The sequence below is a fragment of the Zingiber officinale genome, chromosome 6A (genome assembly GCF_018446385.1).
Source record: "Zingiber officinale cultivar Zhangliang chromosome 6A, Zo_v1.1, whole genome shotgun sequence".
Taxonomy (NCBI): Eukaryota; Viridiplantae; Streptophyta; class Magnoliopsida; order Zingiberales; family Zingiberaceae; genus Zingiber; species Zingiber officinale.
Genome location: NC_055997.1, coordinates 85,691,878 through 85,702,843, shown reverse-complemented (window position 1 = coordinate 85,702,843; position 10,966 = coordinate 85,691,878). Strand labels below are relative to the sequence as shown.

Here is a 10,966-nt window from a genome sequence, read left to right as displayed (position 1 = left end):
AGAGGTTCGGCCACCACCACCATGCTCCAAGGGATGCTAGAAACAAAGCTTTCTTTCTCTCCTTCTTCTTCTTCTTCTCTAAACTTGATCCGGCCACCATATGAGTCTCCACAAGAAGGATGAGGTTCGGCCATCAAAGAGAAGAAAGGAGGAGAGGATGGCCGGCCACACCAAGGAAGAAAAAGAGAGAGGAAAAATAATAGAGTTGTTCACCATGAAGGCACCTCTACCCTCTCTTTTATAATCCTTGGCCTTGGCAAATAAGGAAATTTAAATAAAAATTTCCTTAATTCTTTTGCCATTGATAAGGAAAATTTAATAATTTTTTTCTCATCAACAATGTGGTCGGCCACTTTAAACCAAGCAAGGGAAATTTAATTCAATCAAGAATTAAAACTTTCCTAATTTTGTTTCCGGAAATTTTATAAAAAATTTCTCTAATAATTTTCCCTTCATGATGGTCAATAAAAAGGAAATTAAAATATTTCTTTTAAACATGCGGATAAAAAGAAAGTTATCTTTAAAAATTAAAATCTCCTCCAATCTACAAATAAGGAAAGATATCTAATCTTTTCTTAATCCTTGTAGAAGCTTTATAAAAGAGATATTTAATTTTTAAACTCTCTTTTAAATCATGAACATGATTAAAAGGGAAGTTTTTACCAAAATTAAAATCAACCTTTTAATCTACAAATAAGGAAAGAGATTTAACTCTTCTCTTAATCTTTTGTAGAATCTTATAAAAGGAAAGATTTAAATTTTTAAACTCTCTTTTAAATCATGTTATCCACATGAGAAAAATTTTAAAAATAAAATTCCTTTTTATTTTAATAGGGTCGGCCACCTAAGCTTGAGTTCAAGCTAGGGCCGGCCACACCCATGAACAAAAACATGGCCGGCCTTAGCTTGGTCTCCAAGCTAGCTTGGCCGGCCCCTATAGGATGGGTAAGAAGGTGGGTATAGGTGGGTATAGTACTCTATAATTAAGAGGCTACGATAGGGACCGAGAGGAGGAATTGGTTTTGGTCTCCCGATAAAATTAAGCATCCCGTGTTCGCCCCGAACACACAACTTAATTTTATCAATAATAATTCATTCCACTAGAGAATTATTATTGAACTACACCAATCCCAAATTACATTTTTGGGCTCCTTCTTATTATGAGTGTGTTAGTCTCCCTGTGTTTAAGATAACAAATGTCCACTAATTAAGTAAGTTACTGACAACTCACTTAATTAATATATAGCTCCAAGAGTAGTACCACTCAACTTCATCGTCATGTCGGACTAAGTCCACCTGCAGGGTTTAACATGACAATCCTTTTGAGCTCCTCTTGGGGACATTCTCAACCTAGTATCTCTAGGACACAGTTTCCTTCTATAATCAACAACACACACTATAAGTGATATCATTTCCCAACTTATCGGGCTTATTGATTCATCGAACTAAATCTCACCCATTGACAAATTAAAGAAATAAATATCAAATATATGTGCTTGTTATTATATTAGGATTAAGAGCACACACTTCCATAATAACTGAGGTCTTTGTTTCTTTATAAAGTCAGTATAAAAGAAACGACCTCTAATGGTCCTACTCATTACACTCTAAGTGTACTAGTGTAATTATATAGTTAAGATAAACTAATACCTAATTACACTACGACCTTCAAATGGTTTGTTCCTTTCCATCTTGGTCGTGAGCTACTGTTTATAATTTATAAGGTACTGATAACATGATCCTCTGTGTGTGACACCACACACCATGTTATCTACAATATAAATTAATTGAACAACTACATTTATCACAAATGTAGACATTTGACCAATGTGATTCTTATTTCTAGATAAATGTTTATACCAAAAGCTAAGCTTTTAGTATACACTCTAACAGTAAATGTCGACCCATGATCGGGCCTGTCATTAAGGCAAGAATAACGGCATCGTACGACCGAGCGGCTCCCTTATAAAGTAAACTTAGCGCGAGAAAATTTGGACCGAAACAAAAGTTAAGGATGAATACTGATCGAGCAATCAAATAACAAAAAAGAGTTCATTTACACCGAACGGCGGACAGACAAAAGAAGTAATAACAATAGTGTTCGCCCCGAACGGCTTTATCTCCTTATCGCGTTGCTTGACCAGAGTCTCGAGCCGAGCCACTTCACTCGCCAAGTCAGAGGACTTATTCCGTTCGGCTTCCAAGAGCTTCTTGGCTTTCTCCAAAGTAGCCGTGGATTGTCCTCTGCTTTCCCCCGAGGTTTTGAGCTTTTTCAGCTAGTCCTCCAGCTTGGCCAGGCAGTTGCTGATGGCGATCTGCTCCACCCAATTCTGTAGACGGATGTGATCAAGTTATAAGCTAAACCAAATTAACCAACAAGACAAAGGATATACCCCAGTCGCCTGCTGCAAATTACTGTCGCCTAGTTGGCTGGGGGTCATAAGTGCGATGCGGAGCCGAGTGTCCTCCCAGGCTTTGGCGAGGGGGCCTGTAAGAGTGATTTGCTGTTCAGGAACCATTGGCCGATCAACAGCTGATAAGTATTCCTCCGACGGAAGTCGCAGAACAGTTTTAACCAAGCGCGGGCCGCTCGGATCACCTTGGGGCGCGGCTGCTTTGCTAGAAGGCTCGCCAGTGGTGGAAGGATGATCGCCCAATCGTCTGAGGCGACGCAGGCCCCGAGGGGGACTGGTTGGTGGCACTTCGGAGGTAGCCAGGGGCGAGCCGATCAGCGTGGGGGTACTCTCTATGGAAACCGTCCCGGAGATCACGGGAGCATCATCACCCCGCTCGGAACGCTGCTCATTGGAGGAGGCGGGTCGAGAAACTTGCTCTTGCCGTCTGCGTTTCCGAGCTGCCAGAGGAGCTTCATCCACCGGGGGGCCCTCTACCTCGGCTTGAGCAGAGGAGGCGATATCGCGCACGGCCTCGTTGAGAGAGACGGAAACGGTTAGGGCTTCGGGGGCAATCTGAGTCCCCTCACCCCCTCCAGTTACCGGGCCGGGCTGGACCAACCCCCGTTCGGCGACCTCCTTATTCTTCACCGCCTCAATCTCAGCAGCTCTCAACTTCAGCCGTTCGGTAGCCTTGGCACGCCACATGATTTCAGCTGCAGAAACAAAAAATAAATCAGTTAGAACAAAGGAAAGAGGACGATAAGAACGCTTACTCATGCTGCAAGGCAGGTCGGCTTGGACCGGGGACAAGCCGAATATATATAGCACTCCCGGAAGGAGCAGCTTATCGATGTTGTAGCGATGGCCGACCAGTCGGTTGGCTGCATGAAGATAGGCCGGATCGCTCTTAAACTTGCCGAGCTCCGGTTGTGTTGGCACCGCCGTCTGCCATTTGGTACGGAAAGCCAGTAGCTCGGGAAAATGCAGGTAGAAAAAATGTTCCTTCCAGTGCTTGTTGGAGCTCAGCATGTTGTCGAAAAGAACAAAACCTATCCTAGATTGGAAAATGAAAGTGCCCCACTCATATTGTTTCGGATAGTAGAAGTAGTGAAAGAGTTTGGGGTCCAGTGGGATGTTGTTCAGTTTAAAAAGAATTACCACCCCGCTCAGCAGCCTAATGGAATTCGGAACTAGTTGGCCGAGCGGGATACGAAAATAGTTGCATACTTGTAGGATGAACCGGTGCGGAGGAAATCGCAGCCCAGCCAAAAATTGGTCTCGGAAAAAGAGAACGGTGTCGGGCGGCGGTTCATGAGGCCGGTCGGTGGGGGTGGCTAATACTATGTGGTGGTCGGCAGGAAGTTTATATGTCCGAGCGAGGCGCAGTGTGTCCTCCTCGTCAAACCTGCTCTCCATGGTCACGTACCAAAGACCAGGAGCGCCAGCGTCCAGCTGGGCAGTGCTCGCCATGAGCGAAAAAGAGGAGGAAATCGAAAAAGGAAAAAGAAAGAGAAAGCAAGCAGGGAAGAATGGTGGCAAAACGAAAAGGACAGCTAACGGGAAACGCAAAGGAATGAGGAAGTGAAGGATAAAGGGGGCTTACGAGCAAGAGAATGATCGAAGGGGCTGTGAGGTCGCCGGAGAGCCGAGAAACGGGGTCGCCGGAGAAAAGGGAGAAGCGAGACGCCTGAACGCAAGGGAGCAGAAATACGGCGGAGAGAAGAATCGAGAGATTTATAGTATTGGCCCCGAACGGCCTCAGCCGTCGGATTTAGGTCGCAAGAAACGAAGCTGTCATCGAGCCGTTCATTTCAAACGGCGGCTGTCCCATCGGAGGTAACGCCACCGTCGTACGCTGACGATAGCGAAAGCGCCACGTGTCAGCAGGACACAGGTCGCATTTAATGAGCGCCCCTTACCGCGCGCAGAGCGCATGCTTGGCGTTAATAGAGAAGATTCGGCATGAATTCCGAAGGGACACCGAAGGCGTCAGCATGACAGCACCGAACGGGCATGAAGAAGAAGGTAAGACAAGCGGATGAACCTTCCAGGGCCCAGCATAGTGGTCGTTACTCAATCAGACCGGCAGTCCAGTCAGTCGGACTTTGACGCCTCCTTCGACTAGACTTGAGGGGGAGGCAAGTGATCCGGTGGTAAGGCCGGGGGGCCCTCATAAGTGAAAGGTCAACGGCACGTGGAGGTCAACAGTCAAAGGGGGGTCAACCCCATGGGCTCGACGAGCAGGCGGGACATGCCGATCACTAGGCAATGACCCCTATACGAAGGAACAACCATCTGGACGTGAGCCCAGATTTCCAATGAAGGAAAGAAGATCATATGGCCGAGCGGATAGTCCGCTCGGCCGCGGTACAAGGCAAGAGTAAAGGCCGAGCAGTTTGTTTGCTCGGCCAGGGTGTCAGGCTATGAGAGCAGAGCAGGTGACGACCTTGAATCTTCCCGGGCGGACGACCAACTACGCCAGACTAAAGGCGAATATTCTGGCCGAGCGGCTGGATGGTCGATCCGGGAAGAAGAAGTCAAAGAGTATGGGACAGTGGGGACGTCATCTTAGTAGCCCCTGTTGATGACAACAGGCATGTTCGAAGACCAAGCCATACTCAGTATCGTACGACAAAAAGGTTCTGCTGTCCCATCAAGGAGATGCTCAGACTGTAGCAGTATGGCGTTAGATATGCTCTTCTGACAAGCCCATGCTGCGGTATGACATAGGACACGTGTATACATCGGTTTATGTGCACCAAGCTCCCATAGCTCTATATAAGAGCCCTTAGACTTCACCCGAGGTATGAAATCTCTGATCCGGGAGCCACTTTCTTATTTTTCGTTTGCCTGACTTGAGCGTCGGAGGGTCGTCGCCGGGAACTCCTTCCCGGCTCGACTTCTTTGCAGGTTCGCCGGAAGTCCATGCGGATGGTCAGAGATCCACGTCAGCAGTTCGGAGAGCGTCACGTGCTCAGCGTCCGTTGATTCAGCGTTCGGACAGGATCAAATACATTGATGTGTTGGCTCAGATCGATTTCCTCTATCATCTTCAGCAAGAATAATTTCTACCTAAGATACAACTTGTTTATCAATAACTTTGAAATGTACGGACTTTTGAGCTTTTGGTAAATTACCATCGGTGATTCCTCATCCATGACATGATACATCATATTATCCATAAGACAATGCATGATTGTTGTCATTGTCTTTGCCTGAAGTTCTTTCCAATCCAATCTCTCTATGTTTCCCGATTTCCTTTCTCCTAGAGCCTTCAACATGCTTTGTTGCACCTACAAGCCCTTGATCCTTCTCTTCCATAATCTGATATTTTCAGTTCCATCAAATTTCACCATCTCAAACTTCGTAGAAGACGTCCCCGATATGTTGAATAAATCTCCAAAGCTTACAACTCTGATACCAATTGTTGTGCAAAGAGAGGGGCAACGCCTCTTAACCTCTAATGCGGAAGAAGAGGAAAAAAGAAAGAAATCATGTGGAGCAATGAGACAAAGATGCACAAGGAAGAGCAAACACAAGGAAGAAGAAAAAAAAAAAAAGAGTTACCATTATTCGACGGCGTGCCTACTCAACAAAAATGGTAGAAATTTTATTAGAATTCTCTCTATATAAGATAATCATATTTAATGATTCTCATAATACAATAGATTTACAATGATCCCTATAAATAGTACATAAACCTCAGACCCAGTAAAACCATAATAAAATTCTATTATGAAAAAATATAACTAAATTATGTTATGAAAAATCATAATAAAATTCTGTTATAAAAAATCTTAACACATTTTTCTTCCATAATGTCCCTCACATTGACCTTCATTCATATATGATTCACCCATCAACAAATCTCTAACTCCATTCAAATCTTAGAACAGAGCTCATTCTACCTAAGCTTAGGATTTCCCTTCATTGGAAAGCAAGCTTCTCCTATTCGGACAGCAACTCCACTTCATCTTCAAGCTCCAATAGAAGGTCCTTCATCCGATCAGCTCCTCAAGTAATCAACCATCTGAAGCTTGGGTTTCTCCTTTTGATGAAGTGATTAAATCATTTGGTTGTTTGATGTGTTAATTTGTTAGTTGTTGATTGAATGTATTATATTTCAATTCCATGTTTAAGTCGTTGGTTTGAATTGAATGATGCTTGGGGTTGTGTTTTATGAAATGACCCTTGCATGTTTGTTACTTAATTAACTGAATTCTAAGTGTTAGTTTTCATGTCATGCTTTATGCTTGAGTCATTCATTTGGATGCAAGTAGATCAAGTTAGAGTAGGTTATTTTATGTTAAGTTTCTTTAATTCCCTTGTAATCATGATTTAGTGAATTTAGCACAAGTAGATTAGATTAGATTATATTAGATTAAGTTTTGTTGAATGCTTAAGATTCACGAATGGTGTGTTGTCTCTAATTCATTACAACTGTAGTTTAAATTAGATTAGGATGTCTTTCAATTATTAAATTTAGAATTGAATCAAAACTCAAACCTCATTTCCAAATGAATTCATCATAAAATTTATCATCCCAAATTAGATTCTTTATTAGAGGTAGCCAGAGTTACCTTATACTATGTTAGTTAGGGAGTTCGGTAATAATCTAAATTGTAATCGCTTAATACAACATGCACGATCTATTAGGGTTATTTTCTTGGATGAGTCTAGTGACTATCGCATGAGATGTTGTCATAATGAGGTCTGAGATTCAAATCTCGATAAAATCGAAGTAAATACTTTCTTTATGTGCTAGTCATTATTCCAAAGACTAGTAACCGTCCATGATTTACTTCTTCCGTGTTGACCCTGAGACAAGTTGACGGAAGCGCTGAGGGTGAGTGTATTCACCTTTTATCATAACGATCTATTAGGATCCATTTTAGAGTTTAACAAAAAGGCCCGAATTTCTTTATATATTTAACCATTTTATCCATTTTCCTATCAACCCTAAATCCCGCAGGTTAGAGTGTTGACCTTGGTAAGCAAGTCAACTTTTCCTTTCGGTTGACTTTCTTTCTGCGATTTGCAGAATAGGGAAGATTTTGGATACCGTCCTTTTTTACGCATATCGATTCTTAATTCGACATTTTGGAAAACACCTTGTATTACAACAGTAATTAAAAATGTCTTTTAATTATCACAATAATAAAAGTATATTTTAGTAACTTTTAATTTTAATTACTATAATAAATATCTATTGCCATTTTACAGATGTATGTTAAACTTTAATTAACATCAACGATAACGAATTTAAAGTAAGAATCTCATGATTTTATTAAAATTTTCTTTTTTTCCCCCTTACGAATAAGAGGAAATAGGAGGTATTCAAATTGAATATATTATGTAGTTGTAATAATAATAATAATAATAATTATTATTATTAAACAAAAATCAAATAAATAAGATCTGTCCTCAATTATCAAATAAAAAAAGAAGGAAAAAAATATATATAATAATATAAATGCGGTCCTTCAATAATTGTGTATACATTTGACTAATTCCCTGGTTGCTGTAGCAGGCCGCCCCTCGTGATCAAGCTGTCTTTTCCCTCCTCGCCTCTTCTGCCCAAATCGTTCCCCAAATCCCTCCCCTGCCCTTCCTTCACCCTCCCGTCCGATGGGGTTCAGCAACGAGGCGAGCTCCTCCGGCTACGGCATCGACGCCTCGGGGCCGCTCCTACCGCCGGTGGGCGGCGGAGACCCGCACCCGCTGTCGTCGCAGCCCAAGACGGTCGCCAACGTCTTCATCGCCATCGTCGGATCGGGCGTCCTCGGCCTCCCGTACGCGTTCCGCCGCACCGGCTGGGCTGCCGGCATCATCCTCTTGCTTGCCGTCGCGGCCCTCACCTTCCACTGCATGATGCTCCTCGTTCGCATCCGCCGCCGCATCGACCTAGACCGATCCGCCAAGATCGCCTCTTTCGGCGATCTCGGTTTCGCCGTCTCAGGCACCGTCGGCCGCATCTTGGTCGACGTCATGATCGTCCTCAGCCAGGCCGGGTTCTGCGTCGGCTACCTCATATTCATCTCCAATTCCCTCTCCCACCTTCTTCCCCTTTCCTTCGCCTTCCTCTCCTCGAAAGCCGTCTATGTCCTCGCCGTGTTGCCCTTCCAGCTGGGTCTCAACTCCATCAAAACCCTAACCCTCCTCGCCCCGCTCAGCATCTTCGCGGACGTCGTTGATCTGGGCGCCATGGGCGTCGTCATCGTCGAGGACATCTCCATCTTGCTCTCCAACCCCCCGCCCCTCCACGCTTTCGCTGGGCCGTCCGTAATCCTCTACGGCGTCGGCGTCGCCGTCTACGCCTTCGAGGGCATCGGAATGATCCTCCCCCTGGAGTCGGAGGCCGCCGACAAGTCCAAGTTCGGCCGCACCCTTGCCCTTTCCATGGGCTTAATCGCCTTCATCTACGGCCTCTTCGGCGCGCTCGGCTACGCCGCCTTTGGCGAAGAGACCAAGGACATCATCACCACCAATCTCGGCGCCGGAGTCCTCACCGTGGCCGTCCAGATTGGCCTCTGCATCAACCTCTTCTTCACCTTCCCCGTGATGATGAATCCGGTGTTTGAGGTGGCGGAGCGGTGGGTCACCGGGAAGAGGTACTGCTGGTGGCTCCGCTGGTCGTTGGTGCTCGCGGTGAGCCTTGTGGCGACTCTCGTGCCCAACTTCGCCGACTTCCTGTCTCTAGTCGGGAGCAGCGTGTGCGTCGTGCTAGGATTCGTGCTGCCTGCGGCCTTCCATCTGAAGGCATTCAGCTCCGACCTGAGCTGGACTGAAGTTGCTTCTGACATCTCCATTGTTGCCATCGGGATGGGCCTCGCCATTTCCGGCACCTGGTCTTCTCTCGTCTCCATCTTCAACTCGTCGGAAACTTGAATTCTCTGCTCTGTGCCTGTGAGTTCGTGTGTACTAGTGTTGTAGAAAATTTATTCAAAATTCTTGTTATCTAAGGGAAGAAGAAGAGTGAAACGCGGGAATGAATCTCACCTCTTAGTTGAGAAGAGAAGGGAAAGATCTCTTTGAATTCATTCTGCGAACGAGATATTGATTCATGCTATGAATCAATATCTTTAATGATTCATCAATATTACTATCTCATATATTGCTTGGCAAGTTCTTGTATGTTTCAAAAACGCTCAATGTCTCTTGTCGGCTCTACTTTAATACTGAAAGATCATAACATTGGTTGGCAAATTATTCAGGCAAGCTTCGTTAACCACGACAAAATTTTCTTTGAAATATGATCTCTTTTTGGTGGCTGTCGCTGGAATCCAAGGAGCAACTTAACTTCCTCACATTTTAACATGTGCATTTAATCCTCTGGCAACATGAAAAAAACGTTGTTTTGTCTCATTGTTAGAGTTATGAAGCAGAAGAGTAATAGTGGGTGATGCGGTGATAATAAAGGATCCATTTTGGTATCACGGTGGAGGTCAATAAATGTCAAAGTCAAGATGATCAATGGACGGATGGTCTTAATCGGTCGGACGGGCATGTTTCGATCGGGGGTTGAGCACCAGCCCATCATCTCCAACACAGCGTAATCAAACCAACGCTCAAGGACGCGTAAAAGCCGAGTCGAGCAGTCATCCTGCTCGGCCCAGCCACGGGTGACACGGACCGAGGACTTTCAGCCGAGCGGCTCTCCCGCTCGGCCGAGCGGCCATCCGCTCGGCTCGATAACGGGCGACGCTTGGACAGCGAACTACCAGTCGAGCGACTATCCCGCTCGATGTAGCAGCAAACGCAAGGATGTCAGAATCCTGGCCGAGCGGCCATTCTGTGCGGCCAGGCAACAGGCACAACAACATATCCTTCAACATCCTTTTGGGAGCTAGTGCCGCTGACAGACGGCATGGTCAGACAGAGGAACGTACGGCGAAAGCTTCCACTGTCATTTCAGAGATATGCTCGGTCTGTTAAGGTACTGTGTCAGGGACACTTTACTGATATGTTTGTTCAGGGAAAGCTTGGGATAGCGTACCCGCTTTAAGAAACGTGCACACACGCTACGGGAGCCCTATATAAAGGGGGGTCTAGGCATCGACGGATGTATTCTTTTCTCGCGATTTCTACTGTTGCGCTACAGTTCCCTTTGCTTCTTGCTTCGTGGGAGACTAACTTGAGCGTCGGAGGGCCATTGTCGGGACCCTTTCCCTAGCTCAGTACTGACGTTGCTTGTGTTGCAGGTGGGAGCGAAGTCTACCAGAGGTCAACGGGAGTGTCGCATCCCCAGCGTCTCTTCAACTTTCGGACAGGATCATATTTGGCGTCGTTTGTGGGAACGCCATTTAAATCCGAGCCGAGGAAATGGAAGACGTTGGACGACTAACCACCGTGACGCTCACTCAAGAAGAGCTGGAGATGCTTGTGCAAGCACGGGCAGCAAAGATGATGGAGCAACAACAACAAGCGCTGGCCGATCGGCCAACACCGCAACCAGCAACCTCGGTGGCCAATAGATGAGCGGGGCAAGAAGATCAAGCGGAACAACTCTCCGTATGGGGGCAGAACCGAAGGCCGACCGACACCCAAGAGGAACGCCGCCCGCATCGATC

General features: G+C 45.6%; 1 protein-coding gene across 1 annotated transcript; it reads left to right on the top strand.

Moving 5' to 3' along the window:
- The first annotated feature begins 7,900 nt into the window (after positions 1-7,900).
- Positions 7,901-9,609, top strand: LOC121996792 (amino acid transporter AVT3C-like). Its single transcript, XM_042550909.1, has one exon. The coding sequence runs from the start codon at positions 8,025-8,027 to the stop codon at positions 9,282-9,284; it is 1,260 nt and encodes a 419-aa protein (XP_042406843.1). The 5' UTR covers positions 7,901-8,024; the 3' UTR covers positions 9,285-9,609.
- Positions 9,610-10,966: the final 1,357 nt, after the last annotated feature.